At 51.1% G+C, this 26,080-nt stretch overlaps 1 protein-coding gene across 1 annotated transcript; it reads right to left on the reverse strand.

Annotated features, from left to right (window-relative positions):
* Positions 1–496: 496 nt before the first annotated feature.
* Positions 497–24,164, reverse strand: SMO (smoothened, frizzled class receptor). The gene is made up of 12 exons (XM_088141464.1): positions 23,386–24,164; positions 21,823–22,028; positions 20,963–21,172; positions 20,007–20,179; positions 18,570–18,789; positions 15,548–15,671; positions 12,647–12,739; positions 11,053–11,161; positions 8,469–8,654; positions 6,363–6,511; positions 4,992–5,126; positions 497–2,905 (listed from the first exon to the last, which is right to left on the reverse strand). The coding sequence occupies exons 1-12, from the start codon at positions 23,681–23,683 to the stop codon at positions 2,268–2,270; spliced, it is 2,541 nt and encodes an 846-aa protein (XP_087997590.1). The 5' UTR covers positions 23,684–24,164; the 3' UTR covers positions 497–2,267.
* Positions 24,165–26,080: the final 1,916 nt, after the last annotated feature.

The raw sequence follows: 26,080 nt of genomic DNA on the forward strand, positions 1-26,080 counted from the left end.
GTGGACTTCAACTCCCAGAATTCCCCAGCCAGCCATGCTGGCTGGGGAATTCTGGAAGTTGAAGTCCACTCATCTTAAAGTGGCCAAGTTTGGACAACACTGCTGTAAATGCAGAATACCTGAAAAGGGATTTCTTGAGAGCAGATCCACAGCGAGTTATGGGAGCGGAGATAAAGCATGCATAGATACCTCCCTAGCTGCGGATGACGCATTTGCACCCTCCTCCTTTAGCAGGAAAATGGGCGGCCACCAACACGCTGTATCAACAGGGGGTTCTCAAGAGGATCAAGGAACCCCTGCTGTTAACGAACTCAAGACAAATTAGGTGCTGAAGGAAACGTATCAAGGTTGCCGAGGTTTTTGTAACCTAAATGCCTTTTCCCCTTTCAATAAATTTGGTGAATAAGATGCTGTGAGATTCCGGCCTCCTTGGTGGCAAGCTGCTGCTAGGCCTTTGGCAATCAGCCGCACACAACTATATTTTATATTTATCACATTTATTTATTAGCTTCATAATCCACCTTTCCTCCAGGGGCTCAAGGCACCTGACGTAGGGAACGTCCTCTCATTTGTTCCCGAAACAGCAAGTGACCAACCGAAAGTCATCCAATGTGTTTCTGTGGTTAAGGGTGGACTTGAACTGGGTCTCCTTAATTCTAGCCCAGCAGCTTAATCACTGCACCTTTATTTATTTATATTTATATTTATATATATTATATATATATATATATATATCTAAAACCAGAAATGTCATCTGGACCAGAGAAACTGGGCAATCCCAGTAGGTGTTTGTGGGCGCCCCTGTGCCCCAGATGCCTATCCGGGGCTCGAGGCTTGGCATAGCGTGTGCAAATCCAGCCAGGAGCTCGTGCAAAAGTTTCCAAAGGGATCCAGAGGAAGTACAAGCCCCAAGAAACATATTACTTGAGAAGACTACATTTTTAGGCTTTGGCACTATTAAAAACAAACAAAAACTCTCTGCGTTATACATAGGTATATTAAAGAACGGTAACAAATCTGAAAATATTTTAATATGTTGCTACAGCCCCTTCCATTGAACAAAGCCCCTATGTTTACTTCGTACTCTAACTCCTATTTCCATCTGGGTCCCACAATGGAAAGGATGAAAGTTAAGACTACAAATCCCATCAAGCTGTACTGGGAGCTATAGGCACAGCATGGTGTATGGGAAGCAGAGTTCTCCAGGGGCCCAGGCTTTCAGATGCTGGGCCAGGTGATCTCCAGAGAAAGTTTCTCAGAAGAGTGAATTCCACATAGCTGTAGAGTTGCCCTGTGAAACGAAGACCTGAGAAGTTATCTTGAAGCATCAAACTGGGATGTCCTACACAGTTCTGGGAAGAACTTTTAACCAGAGATGGGAATATGCTAATGCTGGATCCCAACTTCCATCAGGAAGAGTCAAAGGTGGTGGCGATCATAGTCTAACATCTGGATAGTCCCTGGTAGGCCACAGCACCCTGAGGCACAGTCCCAGCTACTTGAGAAGGCACCCAAATCAACTCCAAACCCATCTATGTGGAACTTGCTCCATCCCATCCAGGCCTTATCCAAGAAATCTCCTTTTTATAAACCTTTCTCCCCTACTTTCTGCTCAGTATTGTGACAGGTACAGCAGATACCCAAAGCAATAAGCGATGATGTCTAGCTGGGCCCTTATGCATTTGGGTACAATACGTTGCATCTCCCTAGTTCTTCTAGTGGTTCAGGCTGGTGACCCCTTCCAATCCTAATCTACACAAATGGATCCTTCTCACTCTACAAAGCCCAGCACCCCAACCCCTTGGTTCCCCCCACTGCCAAGCCTACTTCTGATAGCCACCGAGTTCCAGATCTGCTTCCAAGCAAAGTTCTTATGAGAGCCATTTGGGGACATGGCCTGAGAAGCAATGGAGACAAGGGGAACCTTCTGCAGAGGGTGCTGCAGAGTCTTCCTTGTTCTTGAAGCAAGAGAGGTTCTTTGAGGTTCTCGTTCACACCAAAGCGGGAAGAAAAGTCCCACTCCTTGCCCTGTTGCTCTTCTAGGAAGGGCAAAGGAACCTTAGACACACTGAGGCACACAAGATGAAGAGGCGGAAAGGAACGCAGGGATTCAGGTGTCCAAGGAAAGTATCTTCAAACAACATCTCTCCTTCTTCGTGAAGTTGATGGAGCAGCACCCCAAGGATGGTTCTGAGGGGATGGCTCTACCAACCACGCCATGGCTGATCTACAACCAAGCGAAGCTGCTGAAAGCCCCCTCCGCAGCTCTAGAAGTCGGAGTCAATGTCTAGCAATTCGGGGTCCATGAGGTTTGTCCTGGAATGGATGGGGGGCAACCCGCCCCACCTGCCCGGAGGGGGCTGTATTCCGTAGACATCACTGCCAACGAACAAAGCAGCTGAACTCCTGGGGGGAGGATGGAGGGAGGCCCCCCGAAAATGCGACGGCTGCTGTCCAGGGAACCGCCATGCGCTGCTTCCGGGTCCTCCTTCCTCCATGGCCCCAAGATCCGGGCAAAAGGGGTGGCTGACGAGATTCAGGGGGTTATTCTGCCTGCAGCTGGCCGCGGGCAGCTCCTGGGGCAGTCTGACAAGGGCGTGCTCTGGCTGCGGGGCTCTGGGTCTCCATTCGGGGGGAGCTCGAGGCGAAAGGACGTCATCCAGAGCCTGGGCTTGCCTCGGGCTGGCAATAAAACATTTAGTCTTGGGCAGCTGGGGCAGGCGTGGGATGGAGCTGGTGCCTCCTGGCACCAAGTAATCCGACTGGCAGGTCTCGGCTGCAGGCCCGGAGGGGCAAATCTCCTTCTTCTTCCGTCGCTTCTTTTTCTTCCGGCTCAGTTTCTTTGCCCGCCGGGGGGAGAACTCGGCCTCCATCAGCCACAGGCTGGCCCTTTCCTCGGGGGGCACTACAAAGGGACGGCAAGAGAACGGTCATTCCAGAGGGAAACTTTAGGATTCCTGGAGGATTGGCAGCCTTCGCATTGCTGCCTTCCTTCAGATCTGCTTTCTTCTATTTCGGGACATCAAGATGGGTTATACTGAAGCTTTGCATTTATCCTGATGTGCACTTTGCATTATATATTTATTTATTTGAATTCATTGGCCACCCAGCTCCATTGGAGTTGTCATTTCGTTGTAATTTTGTACAGGTAGTCCTCACTTAACAACCATTCATTTAGTGACCGTTCAAAGTTACAACAGTGCTGAACAAAGGAACTTACAATCGGTCCTCGCACTTACAACTATCGCAGCACCCCCGCAGTCATGTGATCGCAACCTGGATGCTTGGCAACCAGCTTGCACTTATGATGGTTGCAGCGTCCTGGGGTCATGTGATCGCCATTTGCGACCTTCCCAGCCAGCTTCTGGCAAGCAAACTCAATGGGGAACTGCATGTTTCTCCTACCGGCTGCAATGATTCACTTAATGACTGCTGCAAAAAGGTCATAAAATCAGGCACAACTCGCTTAACAACCGCCCTGCTAAACAATGAATTTTCCGGTCCCTGTTGTGGTTGTTAAGCAAGGACTACCTGTAATTTGCTCTTGTGTATTCGGTCATTCTCAGTCTGTCAGCTGCTCTGGATATTTTTCACAGAAAGGTAGCATGTAATAAACCTCAATAACAGTGGAACAAACTGTAGCAGGTCAGCTTTGCAGCGTAAGCAAAATGAAAAGAAAGCCCTCTGCTCATTTGAGGGTGCAGTCATCCCCCACTCTCTAGATGGGGCTGAAGGACCATTCCCAGCCACCAAAGCCAGCATGGCAAATGGGGAGAGCTGATGGGCATAGTAGTTTAGCAGTGGCACCTGGAGGACCAGTTTCTTTATCGCAGATACCCAGAAAGTGGGGCAGGGAACAGATAGGAAGAAAACGGCAGGGCTAGCTAACTTTGGCCGAAAAACGGAGTACCAACTTGAAAAGCACTTTGCCCCACACCTAACTTTATTTTGGGGAAATTGAAAAAGATACAGATCTGAGCAAATTTGAGAAATGCAAGCACATCCTTGGAGCCCAGGCAGGGACATCGGCCAGCTGTGTGTAGGGGTCAAAAGAGTCAAGATGGTGGCCATGACCAGGCAATCAATTCCCTGTCCCACTAGGGGCACCATCTTGACTTTTTTGACCCCCTAATGCCTCCGCTTAACTGAATATTTAGTTTGGGTGCTCATAATTAACACTTGCTTTATATAGTTGATTTAGTTCTTACCTCCGTTGACATGCAACTGAGCGTGGATTAAGAGACTGGTCAAATGCACTGGGACTACAACTCCCAGAATGCCCCAAATGGCCATCTTTCTATCCTGGCCAGGAATTCGGAAGTTGCAGCCCCAGCGCCTCTGAGAGGTCCACGCTGAAGACTTTCGGAAGGCAAGATTCAACAGAAGCCCCAATATGTGGGAAGGTGCCATCACTTGGAAAATACACCAGTGGGACATCCCCAGATATGACACACCTCTCTCTGGAGAAGGCTGAGGATGATGGGTCTTGATCTGAAGGCCTGTGACCACCAGGGCCTGGTATAAAAGCTCAAAATGACTAAGTTCCTTGATCTTTTTTTACATAGGGAGTAACTGTATACCTTGCATTTAATTAATGACATTTAATTTTCATTACATTCTGGTATAAAGCAAATCAAATCTAGTTTTTGTCCAGGCACTGCCTGCTTTGCAGAGACAAAACATCACACGCGCACGCACACACACCCTACATGGCACATTCTTGCCCTGTGACCTTCTCCAGGTGAGCACCGCCCTGAACAAAGACACAGCAACACCCCCCCTTCACCTGACTTCCCAGGGCAGGAGTAAGCTCTGGAGCTGGACTATCCATTTCCAGCCTCTGGCCAGCAGCTGGCAGCAGTGAGTCAGGGTGTAAGTGACACCGTCAGCTGGAATGCCACGTCGCCCAAAAGAGGCGCCTTCAAGAGGCCTCCGAGCTCTTCGACCCCCAGCCTGCCCTCCTGCCCTCCAACCTCCAGGAGAACCATTACCTGGTGTGGCTACAGGTGTGACAGAGACATCCTGAGAGAGGATGGCTCCCCTCCTGGCTACCATCTTGGTCACATGTTGCGCCCAAGCGGAGGACACGTCTCCCGAAGGTTCGTTGATATCAAACACCAGGCCAGCTGGAAAGAGAAGCCATTGCGTTTTCCTTCAACATCAACATTCAAGTTCACCTTAACTTGCTGCACGCAGGTCGATGGAAAAGAGTCTGACGCAAGACTAGTTTGTGATTTGGGCTGCAAGGCGGTGCTCTCTGGGTACCTCGACTGGGTCTCTTTGTCAAACGTGAGACAATAACAACAAAATAAATAGGAACATTACAAAAGGGGATGCGGACTTCAAAAGCCACTTCTACGATCGATAGAAATCATAATGCCATCTTGACTTTTTTGACCTCCCACAGCGTCCAGAGAAGTTGGACAGTGTACTTCAAAAGCTCTTAACGCAGGAGTTCTTGACCTGGGGGTGGGGATTTCAGGGGGGGGAAAAGATTACAACTTCATTCTCACTAACGTCTAACTAAATTTAGTTGATCATGTGACTGATTTAACCAATTAACAAACAAGCACATATAGGACTATTACATATTTGTTATTTTTTAATATTTTGATAACTGCCTTCCTTTGTAATACAGTCCATATCTACGTATTTTATTGTTTCTGCCTTTCAATCTTGTTCTCTAAGAAGGGGCCTGCAGGTTCCACCAGACTCTCAACAGGGTCCGTGGCACAAACATGGTTAAGACCCCCCCCCCCCCGCTGTAAAAGATCAGTTTATATTACTGATAAACACGGCTGAACTAAAACCGAATCCCATTAAAAGATTTTTGGATGCTGAAAAATGGCAAGTAAAAGTGTTAGTTCAGAGTAGGGCCTTCTTGGTGTAGGCGCCCCGATTTTGGATCTCCAGGGAAAATTCAACCCTCCCCACAGGGTAGCCTTTTCGAAGACGAAGGCTTTGCAAGACGGGCAGCTATTCCGTGGCCAATTTACTTTTCATTGTATTTTAATTGTGGTTTGTGGCTTTGCTTGGTGGGGACATTTTAAACCCCAGCTTGCTGCTTCACTGCTTCGCCTGGGGTCGTTTTGGTCTTTCGGGGAAGACCGAGGGGCACACAAATAAAATAAATTAAAGACGACAAAGGAGGATTTTAATGCCACCAACTCCGGAAGGTGCCACATTCTTCAATGTGGCACCCAGCAATGACCTTGGGCCTCTAAGGCTAAGGGGCTGCTGGCTGAGGATGGGGGAGACACACCCCACGTATTTAGAGGGCCGCCGGCAGGAGAAGCAGAGCCAGCCCTGCCTCCGCGGGGGAGCAAGCCCCGCGTCCTCGATCCCCTTTCTCTGGGACGTACCGACAGGCCCCTCGTGCGAGACGGTGCGCAAACTGAAGGAGAGCTCCTGGTCAGGGTTGTGCTGCAGCTCCTTCCGCCTGGAGAAGGCCTTGGCAATCATCTTGCTCTTCTTGATCCGCTTGGGCTCGTTGCTGCTCTGGCCGGTCAGCCTGGAGGAGGAGAGGACGTCAGTGGACGCTGCCCCACCGCTGCCCCAGAGCCTTCGGGCAGAGGTTCAGGGCCGTGCCGGTTGGGTGGGGAGGGGAGTTTCCCACCTCGTAGGCTTGCTATTTTAAGCATCCCACCACCCTTCTGGTGGCCCCCCCCAGCAATCCGCAAACTGGCCCGGTGGGGTTATTTCCCCTCCCCTTTTTATGACCCCTTAAGACCAAATTGCAGAGCTTTGCAATGACTCCAGAACACAGCAGCTTTACAAATGGGGGGGGGGGAAGAGCCCCATATAATACACCACCACGAGGTCCTGCCCTTCCCAGAGGTGCTTGAAGCCTCTCACATCCATGCCCTGCAGCAACGGGCGTTCGTGACACGCTCAGGATTCAGAATCCTGAGCGTGTCCTAGCTGTGGGGAATGGCAACTTGAAAGCAAAAGTTAACGCCCTGGGAATGTAAGCGATCTTAATTTTCAGAACCTTTCCCTTCCCTCGCTTGTGTTAAGGCAAGCCTTATAGAAAGTTTTCCTCCAGTACTGCTTTCCCCACCAGTCTTGTCACCAGGCCACCCTGCTCAGCTGCTTCCCTGGGAAGGAGGAGGAGAAGGAGAAGGAGAAATGGTGGTGGTGGTGGTGGTGGTGGTGGCAGAGGAGGAGGAAGAGGAGGAGAAATGGTGGTGGTGGTGGCAGAGGAGGAGGAAGAGGAGGAGAAATGGTGATTGTGGTGGTGGTGGTGGTGGCAGAGGAGGAGGAAGAGGAGGAGGAATGGTGGTGGTGGTGGTGGTGGTGAAGGAGGAGAAATGGTGGTGGTGGTGGTGGCAGAGGAGGAGGAAGAGGAGGAGAAATGGTGGTGGTGGAGGAGGAGGAGGAGGAGGAGGAGGAAGAGGAGGAGGAATGGTGGTGGTGGTGGTGGTGGTGAAGGAGGAGAAATGGTGGTGGTGGTGGCAGAGGAGGAGGAAGAGGAGGAGAAATGGTGATTGTGGTGGTGGTGGTAGAGGAGGAGGAGGAGGGGAGGAGGGGAAGGAGGAAGAGGGGCGAGGAGGAGGAGGGGGAGGAGGAGGAGGGGAGCCATCTCCTCCTTAGCACTTCCAGGCACTTGCATTGTGAGCACCAGATCGGCATTTCAGCAACTCAAAAAGAGACCCAATTTTGTCAGTGCAGTTCTGGCCGGGGTTTCTGAGATCACAGACCGTTCTGGGGCTGGCGGGCCCAGCACGCTGGGAAGACCGGGGCAACCCAATTTAAGTCATTCAGTGGTCCAAGTGTCCACTTGAGGCTTGCCTTCTGGGGCTTCTTCGCCTGGGGGCCTGTTAAAGCACTGCAGTGAAGGGTTTCTCGTTCTCGGATTTCACAACTGCGCAGTCCCACACTAAGAAAAGTTCCTGAAAGGCTGCACTCCACGGATCTCCACGGGGTGAGGTGAGAGCGAACAACAAAATGAATACAAGATCACAATGCAAACCCCACCCTTTGCACTTGCATCGCAATGAACACTCAAGCACCGAAGGGCCAAAGCTTGCATGTGAGGTCACAATGCAGGTTGTGTCATTCTGATGCAATCTCAGCTCCTCGCAAGCCCCCCCCCGCAATGTTTGTGGACTGATCCATGTTTATCAGCCTTTCTATTCATGTGCAAAAAAGCTGGGATTGCCAGAAATTACCTAGTGCCATCTCCCTGCTGCCATCACATTTTACTTAATTTTTCACAACATACTATCCTTCCTTGTGACTCAGATGAGTTGAATAAAGTTTGCCAACTGCAAACTGCGAGAGTTCTGGAGCAGAATGTCGAAGATCTCTTTGGCACTTGGCAGAATAGCCTTCTGCTTCCTCCCACCTCCACCGGTAAGGCACCTCTGGGGACTTTGAGAACTTCTTAGCTCCCTTACTCAACCCCTGGGCTCCGCTGGTACTTCAACCAGGCCCTCCAAGGTGGAATCCCTCACGCATCCTCCTACCTGCACCAGGTGCGCTTCCAGATGAGAAGAGTAGCCTTGGTCCACACCCAGGTGCTCATTGAAATGCCCGTCCCAAACATGGCAAAGAGATTAATCTTCTCCACCAGCAGGCTGGGACGGTTCTTGATCTCACAGTCTGGGATCGGCTTGTTGGTCTGCGTGGCGATGGTCACGTTGGCCTCGCACCTGCAGCAGGTAAGAGGGAGGAGAAGTTGCAGAGGGAATGGGCTGAGGAACCCCACCTAATGAAGAGGAATACCAAAACGAACCATCAAAAGCCTGGTGATGCATCAGGTGATGCATCCGCTCTTCTAAACGCAGAGATCCTTGAGAAAGTGCATTCCGAGACCCAAATCGTTCCAAGATTCCAAATCGCTAAGAGTATTACGTGATTTGGGTTTGATGTTCCGTGGCTGCTTTGCATTTTAACTTTTGTAATGTTGGTAATCGTTTTTATTTTAATTCTGCTCGCCGCCCAGAGTCACTTGTGGAAAGGGCAGCTACATAAATTGGATGAATAAATAAGTAGACAAATAAATTGTCTCCAATGGGTAAGAGGGGCTCTGAAGTGGGAGGCATCTTCGGAATCTTAAAACTAGCCTGGCTCTTCACTGGAGAGGCATCTCCATAGAGATCCAGGCCCGAAGCCGTTTATGGCTAAAGATCAATTAAATCTCCTTTGAGGCAAGTTCAGTCCTTGGGCCCGGCAAGGAATTGGTAACCTTTTGCAAAACTTTAAGCACGGGGATCACATAACTCCTATGGCTTGGGGGCTGGATAACCACCTAACCCATTCATTCTGTATCAACTGCAACATCTGGATTGATTTCAGGGCACGCAGAGGGCACAACTACCAAGACAGGATGCAAGCAGACCCGAGATCCCCATCGCCAAATCGAATGGCTCAGGAAAAGTCACAACGGTTGCACCGGCTGGAAATGTGCGAAAGGACACCCCACAATTGCCAGCTACGAGCATGGTGACAGCGGAGGATCGAGACGCTTCCCAGACGGCAAATCTGGCTGTTCAGAAGTGCACCCTGCCCAAAGCCCAATCTCTAATTCACCAACGGCCCTTTTAGGCGGTCTGGATTAGTGCCCCCTCCGTCAGCCAGCCTCTGTAGGCTGAAAACTCTTTCTCTTGCACGAACAGAGAGAGGGGGAGAGAATACCTTTTTAAAGGAAGCATCTGCTTCTGTAGGGCGTGCATCCTGAAATGTGTGTCCTTGTTTATTTACAACAGTGTTTCTCAACCTTGGCCACTTTAAGCTGGGTGGACTTCAACTCCCAGAATTCCCTAGCCAGCCATGCTGGCTAGGGAATTCTGGGAGTTGAAGCCCACCCAGCTTAAAGTGGCCAAGGTTGAGAAACACTGATTTACAAGCTGATAGGCTGCTCCAACAGGCTATCTAAACTCCCCAAACCATAACTGGGATTAAAACAATACAATCTAAAAACAAATTCATTCATTGTAAGAACATAAAAGCAGGAGACGTACTCAGGAAAAAAAAAACACAGTTAATCCTCAGGAGGGACCATTAGAGCAAACGGGCCCTCAAGGCATGTTTTCACTAATTTCCTGAAGATCAGGAAGTTGCGTGCATCCATCACGTTCCTTCACACATGCAAAGAATCTGGTAAGTTGCATTTAACGACATTTTAATGAATTTTATATTTCAGTATTTTTTTTTTGTCCAGACCCTGCCCATCCTTCTGGGATATCACTCAACCTAAATGAGGCCCGTGGGCCAAAAGGAGTTGTACAATCTAAGTACAGTATCGTCTTGCTTAAATGCCAAGGTTGATCATGGTTGCTGATCATTGATGAATTCATATTTGTGAAGATCAAGCAGTTATCTCTGGAAGAGGAAAGGTCACTTGTTTAGATGGCTCCATTGCTCATAATCGGATCCTCTCTCTTAACCTTTTATAACAATATTAACTTTTTGTACTTTTGAATGTTTTTAAGTTCGTTTTTATGGTTGTTTTGTACGCTGCCCAGAATCACGTTGCATGAGATGGGAGGCCATATAAATATGATTAATAAATATAAATAAATAAATGTTGAACGTGACAGCGCATGGCCAGGAAAACTAGACTCCTTCGCTTGATTAGAGATTGGATGAGAACGAGAGTCTCAATTCATCCAGAATGTAATGCCAGGATGGAAGAAGCTGTTTTAAGTGACCAGAATTTGGGAATAAAGCCACAATAGACCTCCTTGAAGGATCCCTCTGAAGCTTGAAGCATACCCAGGATTCTATTCCTATGCAAGTGATCCAGAATCTGGATTTCAGGGCCCCGAACTGAGCTGAGCTGTCCCGCATTCTGCAAAGGAGGCCTTTCTTGGCTCTGGTTTCTGGACCCTGGGGGTGGGGCGACCAGGGCCCTGGGGGTCCTTTATACAACTGCCGCCAGGGGAAGGGGGCTCAGTCTGAAAGCTCTGGAGTCCATTTCTTTCTGAAGCATGGAGTGACGCTGGAAGCCCATCCGTCATCGAGGGAACCTGCCCTCTGCAAATCCACGCTGGGCTGTGCAACCCAGAGAAGCAGCCGATGGAGGAACACAGGCGCCTCCCAACTTACAACACATACTCCCGGAAGCTCCGTTCCCACTCCGCCTGGTTGAAGAAGTCGTAGAAGTGGCAGCCAAAAGTGATGAAGACAAAGCCAAAGGCCAGGAAGCCAAAAATCCCTGGTGACAAAACATGGCAGTCAGGGACCTCTAATACTTGGGAGGCCCTGAGAAGCAGCTGCATTCATGAGACATTAACTGTCAGGTTCAGCCCAAAGAACTCCACGAGACAGTACAGATACAGTTCTGTTGCATTTATTAGCTTCAGCCTCTCAGAGAGAATCTCTCCAGACTGAATCTAAACATCCCAAGCCAGCCAGCCAAAACACTGTGAATTCCTCAGGGTGGTGCCAGTCGCATCTTCTTAACCTTCCCACGCTCCTGTTGGGGGCTAAGGAAATGCTTATCTCCCCGAGCATGGCCTTCATCAAACCATTCTATCACATCAACTCCATTCCTGAATTAATTCTTTTTATGCACTTACACAATATGTGGATCCATAAACTAATTAAAGGAGTTAGTTCACACAACTCCGTAAAGCACAAAAAATTGGGCCAAGGTTAAAACTAACCAAGCTTCATGGGTGGTGTGAATCATCTGCTAGATCTTTAAGGGACCTGGTTATGGGTGTTGCATGAAAGCAGCTTTTAGGGGGATCAGTACACAGGCAGTAAAGAGAACAGTTGTATGGATTCCTTGCTGTCTCTACTCTTACACAATTGGTGTCAGGAGGTACCCCCTCAGCCTTCCCCAACATGCCGCCCTCCAATTCTGTTGGACTACACCTCCAATTATTCCCACCGAGCACAACCATTCAGAGAAAGTGTTCTACATGGACTCAATATTCAAGCAATATGCCAAGTGGTGGTTTATTTTAATCATGGCTTGCTAACCTAGCCACAGTGGCTGGATTGACACATTCTATTAAGAAACAAGCCACGTTTCCAACCACAATGACTTGGTTCAGAGACAACTGGCCAAAACAAGCCATATTATGAGTTGGCACCTTAGGATCCTAGCTACAACACCCTTAATCAGGTTCATTAACAACCCAGCAGGTACTTGTTAAATTTTCTTAGTTTTAACCTTGGTTAACTTTTTTATGGCTCCATAATTGTGCGAACCCATCCAGTAAGTTCATTATTCAGTGTATTGTACAAATCCCAAAAGCAGGCTAAATTAGGAACCGGAGCCAGCATGTTGTACAAACTCAACCACCGTCTCTTCTGAGTGGAGTCACTCTTTGGGGCTTTGGGCAGGGAGAGATCTTAGAGAGACCCTTTTACTTAGATGTGCCAAGGAAAGAGCCGTGTTAATCTATAGAAGTCAAAAATCAGGAGGAGTCTGGCAGCACCTTTTCAGAAAAGCTGATGCCTCTGAATAAAATGCGTTAGTCTGAAAAGGTGCTACCAGACCTTCTGCAGCTCATGAAAGCTCATCCTTTCTAATAACATTTGTTAGGTGCCACCTGGCTCCTTTTAATTTGAGATTCCCATGAAGGGTAAAGGGATTCTCCATCAGCCAATCCCAAGCTGTACCCGTGAGCAATGGACCCCCCCCTCCTCCTCCTCCCTACTCCAGTGTCTTGCCCATCAGTCTACTTACCAAGACGTAACATGGTCTCATTGATCTTGCTGGCAGCTTTCTCGCTCAAGAGGCCTGGGTGATTGCTTTTGATGGAGAACAGAGTCATCACTCCTGGAGGAGAGAGCAGGCAGTGCGTTAGCATCTTGCAACCGTGACCGTCTAAAGAAGAGCAACAAGCAGAAGATCTGGTGTCCTTGCCTGTGGCGACTGTTTATCTTAAAGAGAACAACAACAACCCCCCCCCCAAAATCTAGAATTCTAGGCCTCATGGAATTACGTCTGCAATACACTAGGTTCCACCAAAGATGGTTGAGGTTAAGACAGGTGTTTTGGAGGTTAACCTGTAGGAGAAATTTTAAGAGATGGAGAAATTAAAAAAGGAAAGGAAAGGTCCTTTGCCTCAAAGGTTCTCCTGAGGACCTTCTCATTCTTGCACTAACAGGAATGAGAACATGAAGTCTTACACTTTCCAGTCCCAAAGAAAGCACAATACAATAATGTCATCATCACCATCAACACACTGAACAAGTGCCAGCTTTACTTTCACACAAACTGAACTGCCTGTTATAATACAATTTTGCCTTAAACATCCATTAGAAAAAGAGTGTCTTAATTTCATGGTGCTAGGATCACTGTTTGAAAAATTGGGAGAGTTCTTAGTTAGTTTAACTTAATTGTTTAGATTAAATTAAATTCACATCTTTTAGAATTGCTAAAGAAGATATCAAAGTGGTAGATAACTTCTGCCTTTCCGGATCAACTATTAATAGTAAAGGAACCAGCAGTCAAGAAATATGACACAGACTAGCACTTGGTAGAGCAGCCATGAAGGCCTTGGAAGAGATATTCAAATGTTATGATGTGTCTATGCCTACAAAGATCAGGATTCTGCAAGCCATGGTATTCCCTGTGATACACTCACGGAAGCAAAAGTTGGACTTTGGAGAAGAACAGGAAGAGTATTGACACTTTTGAACTTTAACGTTAGAGAAGGCTCCTGAGAATACTGCAGACAGCGAAGAAAACAAACAAATCAATCATTGAACAAATCAACCGAAAGGTCTCACCCGAGGCACAAATGACTAGACTCAAATTATCCTACTTAGGACACATTATGAGAAGACCTAGTCTCTGGAGAAAGCTCTAATGCTGGGAAAGGTGTAAGGAAAGAGAAAAAGAGGACGATCAACAGCAAGGTGAATAGACTCAGAGTGGCGATGGGGACACCTTTGGAAGACTTGAATGACCAGGTTGGAGACTGATCCTTCTGGAAAAAATCTACCTTTGTGGTCACTAAGAGTCAACAATAACTTGATGGTATATAATCAATCAATCGGTCAACATGAAGATCTAGCTCTCTTGAGAAGTCTGTAATGCTGGAAAAGTGGAAGGAAAGAAAAGAAGAGGACCACCATCCATTGAGGTGGATGGACTCAATTACAGCAATGGGTGCACCACTGGATGACTGAAGAGCCAAGTTTGGGTCAGATCAATCTGGAGAAAGTCTGTCTATGTGGTTGCAAAGAGTCGACACCAACTTGATGGCACATAATCAAACAATCAAACAAATTAACCTCTTAATTTAGCCAATGTCCATTATTATATGCCATGGTGAACAATCCAAATCAATAAAACACAACTGCTGTGCTGATGTAACGTGGAACGTTAGATGACCTGGTTCATCTGACCTCCAAAGACAAGGGCTGGGTTTCTCCAAACAAGATGAACGACAGCTGTCCCACACCAGGGGCCTCCACAGGGACACCAAGCAGGGTGGGGGAAGTGTCAAAAAAATCAAAATGGCAGCCATGGCTTTTTTGACTCCCACTCCCCCCAAATGCCCCTGCCTGAACCCTATTTCAATCAAGCCTAGGAGTTAGTGTGAACAGAGCCTTTCTGCTTGCCTTTCCTTCCATCTTTATTTAGAAGTAGCTAAATAAATCAGAATGAATCAGAACCGCTAGGAATAAAATTCTTCACCTTTTGAACTTGAAAGGTTTCGTACAACTCTGTTCAAAAGTTAATCAACGCTGTTTTGCCCTCATTATTTACGTTACTGACTGACTTCCAGCAACCTCAAGTGTATGATTTGAATACTTTAGGAAAAAATGACAATAAATTCATCCCAGAAATATGGGAATACATGTAGGAAAATGGACCTTTCAAAAAAATTAGTGAAACCTCATTTTAACAGACCTTTGGGGGGCGAGGGGGTGTCTGACCTTCCCAAAGGCCTGTTAAATATGGAAGGACATCATTGCAACAATTTACATCATTTGCACAACGACTTACAGATATGACATAAACGGATGTCCATCATCATAGATGTCTTAACATTAACATAGAATTAACTACCTTGTCTGGACTACTTGCAATGCAATGGACTTGTCTGTTATTTGTGGAAGGAAATCTGGTCCATTGCGTCTGCAAAAGTCTGCAAAAGGGGGTCCGTTAAATTTCAACGTATGCACTGAGTTCTCTGACTCTATGTCTGCCAATGCAGTAGTTTCTTCATAAAGAGAATATCACTCAGCTAGTGAAGAAGTCTATGTAAAGGGTAAGGAAGATGACCTTGATGGAGATAGGCAGGAACAGTTCCCTAGGCCGAAGGGGCTGAAGCATTTTTTAAGTCCAGAATGACGAGATAACATTCGGAAGAATGAAGGGGAGGAGGCGTGGCACCATCAGACTTGCACGATTCTGTTAGTGTAGCCCCTCTCAGTCATCTAGCCTTTTTGTAGAGTTGATTTCCTGGTCTGGTCTACCTAGTGGGGCTGACAACCGAGGACTGGAGCGTGGAAAAAGCAGAAGTCCTTATTTCCCCAGCCCATGTCCTACTGGTTGGCTTTTAGAGGACACAGCCAGCATCTCTGAGCACAGGGAAGCGAAGCCATGGAATTCAGGGGGAAAGAAACTCACCTCTGATCAGGAAATAGCCCCCAATAATTAACACCAGGCCGATGGGGGCCAAAACAAATCCTGCTCGATAGTGGTAGTTTTTGTACCCTACAAAGCAGATGCCACTAACCGAATCTCCGTCCACCTGAAAGGGTTAGAAAGAAAGAGGAACAGCAATCAAAAAGTCTTGTCTCTCGTCCAGTAACTCCCCCGACTGATTTTATTTATTTAATAAATCGATATGGCCACCCATCTCATATTCACAACTCTGGGGGGCTAACACTTAAAGCAGAATAAAAAACAGAATAGCCCAATTGTCTTATGATCCTTCAACGAGATTAGCAGCTCCTGAACGTTTCTTTTAGGTGGGCTGCACCGTCATCTTGATGAGCGGAAAACTTTTGAGGAACCTCGCATAAGGCAGGGATGAACAAGACAGGAGGTCTGGAAAAAGCCCTGCCCTTGTGATTTTGCCCCTATGGGGCCTCTGCGACCCACAGATTAAATACATGTTAATTACTGTCTTTAATCCAAACACAATGGAAATTGCAGGATAACGGGCGACCTTACAACGTTTGCAGCTGTTTATAACGCCGTCTCCTGAGGTTTTGAGGGAGAATGTTTAAGAGGCTGTGCAAATCGATGACCTCCTAGAACAGTGTTGTCCAAACTTGGCCACTTTAAGATGAGTGGACTTCAACTCCCAGAATTGAAGAGAGAATTCATGGCTGGCTGGGGAATTCTGGGAATTGAAGTCCACTCATCTTAAAGTGGCCAAGTTTGGACAACACTGTCCTAGAACATTGGCCGTTTTATAAACATAGCCATATTTATTTGCCTGGCTGCGCCAAAGATTACCTGCAGGGCTCTCGTGGACCATCAGTGGGGAGCTGCTCATCTACCATCCATCATGTCACGTGTAAGTGAACAAAAAGACCGAGGTCCCTCTAAGAGCACTGCAGTCCAGATCGGTTCACGCTTGGGTGCCTTTTTAGCACACACATATTTCTCCCCTCGACGCTGGGAAAATTAGATCTTCCTTCTGCTTTTCTCCAGCCAGCCTGTCATGACTATGGAGGGCAGCAGGCGGAGAGGAAGACCAGCAAGGGCGTCATCTGGCTTCCCCCACGGTCTCACCGAGGCTAGTGTGTGACGGCCGAGAGGCAGACAAGTGACAAGGTAAGAGTTTGGCTGTTCCAGCAGGGATGCAATTTATTTGCAGTATCTGTACAAAATACCCAGCTTCTTCCACCAAGGAGGTCTTAAGCAGGGGGTGTTCTTTCTTGGGCTTTCGTTTTGGGAGCAGCACCATGGGGTGCCCTTTCTACAACTGTATTATGCAAAGCAATTGGAGCGTTTAGTTGCAGCGTTCAGGGTGAGGCAGCTTCCGTCACCCCTAAAGTCACCCTCCGGGGGAGATAGACGGCATACAAATTTGATAGATAGAAAGACAGAAGGACAGGACAGACAGACAGACAGAAAGGAAGGAAGGAAGAAGCTGGGGACAATAAGCTTTTCCTGGTCAGCCAAGAGCTGCGAATCATAACTCTGTGAAAGGGTTCTACGAGTGCATTCAAGCATCTCATGAAATTTGCGTGGTGGGACTACTTACTTCTAGAACTCTTTCAGAGGTTTCTATTCAATGGAGAAAAAGCTCAGGTGGAAAAAATTAACCTGAGTTAAAGGGATCTGATAAGATATCCTGGTATAAAGGAGTTTCCTCTACAGGTAGACCTCTCTTGCCCTGTTTAGTGACCATTCAAAGTTACGACAGCCCTGAAAAAGTAACTTTACGACTGGTCCTCACATTTACGATGTCGCAGCATCCTGTAGTCATGGGATCACCGTTTGTGTGCTTCGTAACCTGCTTGCGACAAGCAGAGTTAACGGAGAAACGAGCAGTGAAATCGCAAGTCGCAGTCACCTGAACTTAATGCTTAACAACCGTGGTGATTCGCTTAACAACTGAAGGGGAAGTGAGATTGTAAGCCCATCACGGCCACGTGATTTTCTGCTTAGCGACAGTAGCAACAGAGTTGCTGGTCCAAATTGCAGTCACTAAGCAAGGACTATTTGTATTCAGTGCATGTAACAGCTCCACTCAGTGAGGTGCATCGGTTGCTGGTGTCCTTCCGGGTGCAATTCAAGGTGCTGGTGGTCACCTTTAAAGCCCTTCATGGCTTGGGACTGGGTTCCTTGAGGGACCGTCTCTCCCAGTTGTTTCTACCCGTCCGATCCAGTCAGGCAGGAGGGCATGCTCCGGGTCCCGTTGGCTGAGGAATGCCGGTTGGCAGGGCCTAGAAGACGTGCCTTTTCGGCCGTAGCACCCACCTTATGGAACGTTCTCCCTCCGGAGATCAGGGCGGCCCCCACCCCGCTGGCCTTTCACAAGGCCCCAAAGACTGGCTCTGTGCCCAGGCCCGGGGCCCCGAGGTGCAGGGGGGGAAGAGTCCCGTCTCCCGGCTGTGCTAGTGACTGTCGGTCGTGACATCTTCCTCGGCTGCTGTGCATTTTAATTTTTATATTTGTGATGGGAATTGTTTTTAGTTTATTTTAAGATCGTTCGTCGCCCAGAGTCACTTGTTGAGATGGGCGGCCATACAAACAAATTAAATAAAATTAAATAAATAAATAAATGTCTGTGAAACAGACCAATTCTTGTAACTAGAGTCAGAAAAATTCTGCTCTCCTCTCTCATAATAGGAAAAATTAAGATTATTTTCCCTGGGCAGTGCCCATATAATAAAGATGTAGCACTGCAATATAACCATTAAAATAGCAAAATTTTGAAAAACAACACACGGGCCAGATTCATGCAATGTGCATAGCTCTGGTTTGCTTTAACAACCCACTTTATGGTTTAATATAATAATCTGTGAAACAAGTGACAGCCATAAGCTTCTGTCCAAAATGTTGGGGGAACAGACCCAACAACGTGAGGGTCAACCACAGTTCCTCTGGAACAATTCCAGAATCAGGGTGCGGCCACTGAGAGTCCCTGGTTCTTCCCAGAAGCTCCACTGAGTTCATCCAGCCCCATTACCTGTGCAACAGCCAAGATGGCCACTGTGAGGACAAAGGGAATAGACCAGGTCACCAGGTGGAAGTAGGAAGTCTTGCCCACCAGCGGCTGGTAGGTGGTACCTAGCGCCTTAAAGGAGGTGTGCCAGGCATAAGTCAGCATGACGAACCAGATCACACCAGACATCAAGGAATAGTAGACAATCACAAAGATGATCACGCAGGAAAGTGTCTCGTTGGAGCTGTGGAGAGAGACAGAGACAGAGAGACAATTAATTGTACTCTTTCTGACAAAAGCTCTGGGAAGGAGTGCCAACACAGCCCAGATTCCTTCAAAAGCCCTCCCGTTGTGGGTGAAAAACTCTTCCATGTCTTCCCAAGGTCCACTCTTGGTACTCTAAATCAGTGTTTCTCAACCATGGCAACTTGAAGGTGTCTGGACTTCAACTCCCAGAATTCCCCAGCCAGAAAACACCGCTCTAAATAATGGCCTGCCCCATATTCAGAGCCTCTGATCACTGTTCAACCCTTCATTAAAATGCTCTCCTTTCATCCAGCACCTTCAGATCAATCATGCTTTTAGACTGATATTAACCCTTTGGCCATATGTACATATGAATAGACCTAGGAGGCTTAAACTACATATTTTGAAACAGACCTTTTTCTTTAGTTACTTGCTAAAGGTTCCCATTCTCACTCATTCTTGGATCTCCAAATGGCCCAACCACACATCACCTAACAGAATATTTTCCTCTACATCTCTCGTTCAGGGTGGGGCACAATTTTTCCCAAAACACATCTCCAGCCCTTCCAGATCACTATTCCCTGGAGTATAGTGTGCAATGATCACCAGTCAATAGGTTCTTCCTCTGATTCATACCCAGCACAGCCAAGACTACATCAATCTCAACTTCCTGATCCACAGGTCTTCTCCATCCACCTTCAGTTCCTCCATGTATTCATCAGCTCCTCTCCACTAGAGCAGCCCACCTTCGTTCTATTTCATCCTTTCTCTTTTTTTGAGTTTCACAAACCCATAAGAGATCTACCAAGGGAAAGACACTGGAGTGGAAGAAGAAATCGCTGCAGAAGGACCCTTCCCCCCACCTCTTTTCCACAGCCCCTTCCTCTCTCATGCTCCCCTCTCTCTTCCCCTGAGCCCCCAAGGACGAGAGAAGGGAGCCTTCCTGAATTGTAGCCTTGCACAGGGCCTTGGGAATGAGGGTGTGGGCTACACTGTTGGTGTTGGACCAGGAACAGGGAGGGAAGGAGAAAATGGCTGCTGTCCTGCCACCGTTGGACTCCAGTTCCCATAAACTCGGACCACACCAAATGGGGTCATGGAGAATTGGAGCTCAGCTCTCCCTGTCTTTTGCCTCTTCCTGGGCCCCAAGCAGTGTTTCCTGGATGCAGCTTGGAAGCAAGGGGTTCTCCAGGCAGGGCCCACCCCTGAACCTACGTGGGCTCCCCCAAGCGCATGGTCCCGTCAGCACGGCAGACGATCTCACTGCGGGCGCCATCCATGAACTGGGCCAGCCAGCCGATGCTGCCCGTGAAGAAGCAGGCATTGACGTAGAAGAGGATCACAGCTGGGTAACGGTTCGAATTCTTCCAGTCAGCTACGAAGGTGGCCTGGGGGAGAGGTGTGTTGAGTCAGGTGAGACTGGCCTTTGGCCACCCCACGCCTTCCAGGTGCGCCAGCTGCTAGGAATTCTGGGAGTTCCAAACCCAACACACCTGGAGGGCGCCAGGGTTGCAGAATGCCAGTTAACGCTTTGAATTCCCAGCAGAATTACTGGGGAAGGGGAACATGCCCAGTGACGAGGGGTTAACGCCCCCAACCATCCCACCAATTTCCACCCTCAGACCAGAAACTTTACGCCTCTTGATCTTTTAAATTGCAAATTGCAGCAATTCCACAACTGGGGAAGGATATATCACCTCAGCCCTGCTCTCTATCCCCTCCCCACCTTTCTAATTTCTGCTCCGCAGCCCAGAATCCACACCAGCGGTTCTCTTCTCCCCAAGACTCTGGGGGGGTTGCTGGCATCACCAGGAAGAGCTGTTTTTCTGTGGCACGTCTAGGTTGGCGGCACTCACACAACAGACGGGCTACAGTGGAGCAGGCCTTTCAGGCTCTTATGGAATGCTCCCCAAGCCTTAGCATGCTGTGTGAATGCAGCCATTGCTGCAACGTCTTATTCAGACACAGCAGGCTGTACACACCCAACACCGGTGCTTTGTTCAGCCAGTGTAACATCTGGTGAGAATCCAGCCCAGAAGATGGTGGTGGTTCCGTCCATGCCAACCAGCCCAGGATCTTGGCCACCTGGCCCAGGGAGAATGATGGTTTTTCTAGCCCAGGAGGGTGAAGCTGCTCCGATTCTCCCCCCCTCCTGGCTCCCTTGTGCTCACCAGGGTGAAGAAGGTGCAAAAAATAGTGATGGAGCTGAAGGCGGCGATGTAGGTGTGCATCTCGCGGTGCTCCTTCTCCGTGAAAAGGGGGTTCTGACACTGGATGCCACAGCCTTCCACGTCCTCGTACCAGCTCTTGGGGTTGTCCGTCTGCACCAGCGGGGCCTCGCATTGCCCCGAGCTGTTGAATTTGATGTTCTGCACCTCGTTCTGGGGGCAGAGGAGACACGAGGGAAGGGTTAGGGCCGGATCTCCGCTCCTCCCCAATCCGGTGCTTTGCTCACCACCTCAGGGGTTAACCCGTCCCAGGAAAACATGCAGCTCTTTTAAGGGGGTACTGACAGGTGGGGCACGGGTGCCCATGTTTGGTCTGAAGCACCTTCCTGCCTTTGAATCAAGCCATCCTTCATCTATTCGGTAACTAGGACTAAGTCTGCACTAGCGTGACTGCACCGTATTGACTACATCCGGCTTCTGCAACGTAGCGCCCCCTGGATGCATTCAGCTTTGAGTTTAAGGCATCAGGAGGGCAACAGGCTAAGGACCCGCAACTTGACTCCCTGGAGTTGTTCACCCAAGGCCTAACCAGGTCCAATGAAGTCCTATGGCTGGACAGCCTGCTAAGCTGGGTATTAACCTGGGTCTTTGCAGGGGGTATGAACCTAGCCTGTTGGTACCTACAGGACTGGAGGTGCCCCAGCCCAGAAAATGGGTTAAGTGGGACACCATCCTCCTCGCATTTGCTTTCACTTAGGCAGCCTAAGTAAGTTTTCATCCCGATGTATTTCCTGCTTGGCCCCAGAATTCTGGATTTTAGCGCCCGCAGAGCGTGCATGCGGAGGGCAGAAGGGCTTTCCTACCGGGCACCCTTCGGGGAAACGATCCGTGGTGCATCTGAGGAAGTCGGGCCAGCCCCGCTCCCGCTCCACAATGGTGCAGGGCCCCCGCGTCGCTTGGCACAGGGTCTGGCTGGGCAGCTCCACTTTCCCATCCTCACACTTTGGCATGTACACGGCGCAGAGGAGGGGCTGGATCACGTCCCAGCAGCGAGGCGCATTCCGTAAACCTGGGGAGAGAACCAGGAGAAGCAGCTCTCGGGAGGCTTCCTTTGGCGATGCAAGACGAAAACTTACCTCAGGAGCCATGAGGACTAGAAACATGAAAGACGTTGACTTTTATAGCCTTAATTTTATAAAGAAGCAACACTGAGAAAGGACACTGGCGCAATATGGTTCATGGGGTCACGAAGAGTCGGACACGACTTAACGACTAAACAACAACAACAACAATACTGAGAAATGGAGTCAGATTAAATGGGTAGTCAAGATCCTGGGGAGCGGGTGCTGTGATTTCTTTTAAATGTAATCGAGAGGCACAAACACAGATTCAATGTTCGTACAATATGTTTAACAGGTCAGTGCAAGACCCTTTGCCTGATTCAAACAGGCAAAGGGTTAGCCTTGGGGGGTCTTTCTGACATAGGATGTTCCTGTGTGGACCCAGGAAGTTTGGCTAGGTTATGAGTCCAAAGTGTTGTGTGAGGCTAGGGCACTAATTCAGCTGTCAGATTAAGTGTGCTGTGTGAATGCAGAGCAGGTTAGACTCTGTTACAGCCCTTGTACCAACTCTGCCCCATTAAGATGACCAACAACATCGGCTTCTTTTTCCACTATTCATCCTCACTTGTGCAACGCCTTATGCCATCTTGGATCATCGATGCCCGACACTCCATCCTGGGCAAAGCTCCCTAGCCCATCTCTACCCAAAGGAGGCACAGGCACCAAAGTGCCATTTAGGATGTAAAGCCCCGCAGAGCGGGGGAATGAGTTAACCTCCCAGAACCCTTGGATATGTTCACGCCACACCCTTATCCTGGTTATGGGGCTCCCTCACTCTCTGGGCTTGCAGAATGGGCTGGCTTGCGGATCAAGTCGGCTAACGGGCAGCCACACCTAGCCAAGCGGCGGGGGGAGGGGGGGGGCGCTGCTTTGCAACGGAGCCGGCCCAGCGGCCGGTGAGAACGCGGCTGCGGTGCGGCCTGGGGCTGGCGCGATCGGAGCCACGGTCCTCCTCCGCAGGGGCGACTTTCCGTCCAGCCCGGGCAACTCCTCCGCTTTCGGCAGCCGGATTTTCGCGCGCCTCCCTTTCGGCTGGCTTTGGGGCGCAGCGGGCGGACGGGGGCCCCAGGACCAGCGCCCGGAGCCAGCGGCCGCGCTCGGCGAGGCGCACGCCAGCCTTTCCTACGGACGCCTCGCACGGCCGCGGGAGGGGGCAGCGGCCGCGGGCTCCCGTCCCGTCCCGTCCCGTCCTCGGGCTGCCTCGGCAGGATGCCCCGGGCGCCTCCTTGCCCTCCTTCCCTGCCTGCCTGCCTCCCTCCCTGCCTGCCGGGACCGCGCGCTCCTGGCGGTGCCGCCCTGCCTTACCGGACCACAGCAGCAGCTTGTCGTGCGCCTCCGCCTGCGAGCTGGAGTCGCCGGCCAGCAGCGTGGAGGTGGCGGCGTAGGGCAGCGGCGAGCCCAGGCAGGCGCTCTCCCGGAGGGCCTCGCAGGGCGCGGCGCGCTTGCACCGATCCTCCTCGCGGCCCGCCGCGGCCGAGCTGCCGTTGAGCCCCGCCGCCGCCGCCCCGCCGCCGCCGCCGAGGGGCCCCAGCAAGCAGAGGCAGCAGCAGCAGCAGCAGGCCAGCGCGCAGAGCAGGCGCCCGCCGCCCCCGCCGGCCGCCATCGGGACCGCTGGGCGCCCCGCCGGCTCCTCGCCGCGCGCCTAGGGCGCACCGGGCTGGCCGAGCGCGGCGGCGGCGGCGGCGGCGCCTGGTCCCGGGACGCGGGAGGCCGGCGGGGCGGCGGGGCGAGGGAGGGGCGGCTCGGCGGCGCAGGCCATGCTCCCGCCCCGCTCCCCGCGGGGAGGGCTCCCCCCGCGCCGGAGAGGGGCGCTTTGTGCGAAGGGAGGGCGCCGCGCCGCGCCGCGCCGCGCCGCCGCACTTTCTGCAAAGTTCGGCAAAGTTTTGCCGCGGCCGCCGCCGGCCGCGAAGCGCCTCCCGCCGCCGCCTGCCCGCTTTGTTGTCCTCGGAGCCGAAGAATGCGGCGGGGATGGCCGGGAGGGAGCGAGCCGAAACGACGGAGCCCGCCCGCCCGGCCTCGCCTCCGCCCGCCCGCCGTCCCCCCAATGGGAGCGCGGCGCGGGCGTGCGCGCTGCAACGGGCTGGCTTCGCGGGGCGGGGCGGGGCGGGGCGGGGTGGAGAGGGGCCCCCCGAAGCGGACGCTCGCGCCCCTCCAGGGCCGCGGAAGCCTCCCCTTTGCCAGCGACACGCCGGAGGAGCCCTCCCCAAGGCCCCCCCGGTTGGTCGAGGATTATGGGAGCTAAGCAGGAAAGTGGAGGGCGCCCGGTTGGGGAAGGCGACGCTGAGGGAAGCTCCCCCTCCCTTCCGCCCACCGAGATTTAAAATGGGCTGGGAGAAGGAACGCGCTGGAAACAGCTAGTCAGCCTGGCGGGTTCGAAACCCGGCGTAACGCAGCACAGCGCCGGCCTCCAGTCATGTGCGGTGCCGAGATAAAGCATCGGCTGTCGGGGACCCTCGTGTCCGGTTTCGCACTGGGGCTGGATTCCTACAACCCTCTGAGTCCCCAACGATTCAGCCTCACTTGATCCTCAGCTAGCACGTTGGGTGGCTCTGACCCGTGTTAGAACTCAGCGTCACCCACCGAAACCAGATCAGAGCCATTCTGGACCCATAAGCAGAACAGCTCCTTTATACGGTGCCTGTTAACGGTGGAACTCATGGCCACAGGGGCAACAGGGCCCTGAAGGGCCTGGGCCCAGTCACGCAGGATTGGCCTCTGGGTGCTCCGGGTGGTCTGAAGAAGTCTTTGTGACCTCCCTGGTCTCCCTCCCTTAAGGAAGCAGCTGCTAGAGGGTCACCCCGAGAAAGGCTTGTGAGGTTTTGCTGATGGTTGTGTAGACCCTCCAAGTGGACAAGTTGAGCACGTAACAGATTTACATTTGTGGGCAACAGCCCAAGAATTTTTCAAACAACTGTGTGCAGTAGCAGAATAGAATAGAGTTGGCGTGGTGGCGGCTGCCATCTTGACTTTTGTGACTCCCCCTCCACATGGACACCCCTGCTCTTGGGATTAGAGTTGTCTTGGAGAAAAGGTATTGACCCGGCTGATCTTTTCAGAGGCCAGACCTCTCTTCTGGGATCCCAGGGCGATTCCCCAACCGCAAAAACATGCAGAAAATGATTTGGTCGTCTTTTGCTTTTCTAAGAGCAGGAATCGCACACTGAACCGAAGGCGCTGGAGGGCATCGAAGCTTTCTGTCCCCTCCTCTCCTTCCTCACAAAGGTGTTTTTCAGATGAGCCTGGAATTGTAAATTAGTGCCCGAATTTGCCAGGGTCAAAAAGCCAATGGTCTTATTTGCAGAGGAGGGGGTGGGCCTCTGATGGCACGGTGGCGGCTGCCATCTTGACTTTTTTGACTCCTCCTGGCCAAGAGCTCGCTTTAAAGTTTGGGTCATGCCCCATGCTCCGCATCCCTGGCCCCTGACCTCAAGGGACGCTCGAGGTCGGGGAAGCCACCTCCGCATCCTTTGAGGCAGGATGCAGCCAGAAGCAGCGGCCCAGCGACCCACTGGCCGTTTCCCCTCCCCGCCTCAGGGGCCTTCCAGGCCAAGGGCCAGGCCGCGGAGCTGGAGGGGCCCTTGGCCAGCCGGGGCTCTGATCCTGGGGAGCAAACCAGCAAGTCCGCCCGAGGGTGGAGGGGCAGCCGAGGGCCCCTGCGCTCTGCCGGCCAGCTGTCGCCTGTCCCCGCCCGGCCAGCCTCTGACGTGGCGCTTCTGGCTTCGGAGCAGAACGTGGGTGGCTGGCCGGCCGGCCCTCCGCCGGAGCCCCGCTCGCTGGGAGAGCCTGGGCGGCGGCGGCGGCGAAGCGCGCGTGTGGTCCCCCCGCCCGCCGCGGCCCCAGCGCCACGTTCCTGCGCACGTCAGCGAGGAGGGGCTGGCTGCGCGGCCCCCCCGGCGGCGGCAGCGGGGACCCCTCGCGCAGCCAGGAGGCCGAGGGAGCCGGACGAGAGCGGGCTGCCGCTGCGCCCGCCTCGCGCTTCGAGCGGGGCGTACCGACGCAG

This window comes from Python bivittatus, unplaced genomic scaffold, assembly GCF_059951505.1.
Source record: "Python bivittatus isolate LINGU-HERP-01145 unplaced genomic scaffold, Pbiv_v1 ctg000330_np1212, whole genome shotgun sequence".
NCBI classification, from domain to species: Eukaryota; Metazoa; Chordata; class Lepidosauria; order Squamata; family Pythonidae; genus Python; species Python bivittatus.

What these genes read in the sequence shown, in the direction of transcription:
- SMO (XM_088141464.1), bottom strand. Translation starts at nt 23,683, where the DNA reads ATGGCGGCCGGCGGGGGCGGCGGGCGCCTGCTCTGCGCGCTGGCCTGC. An exon ending in CCATCTTGGCTGTTGCACAG is followed by an intron (nt 15,672 to 18,569) that starts GTAATGGGGCTG and finishes TAACCCTTTCAG; the next exon opens with GTGGACGGAGATTCGGTTAG. An exon ending in GGGCTATTTCCTGATCAGAG is followed by an intron (nt 12,740 to 15,547) that starts GTGAGTTTCTTT and finishes TCTCTCCTCCAG; the next exon opens with GAGTGATGACTCTGTTCTCC.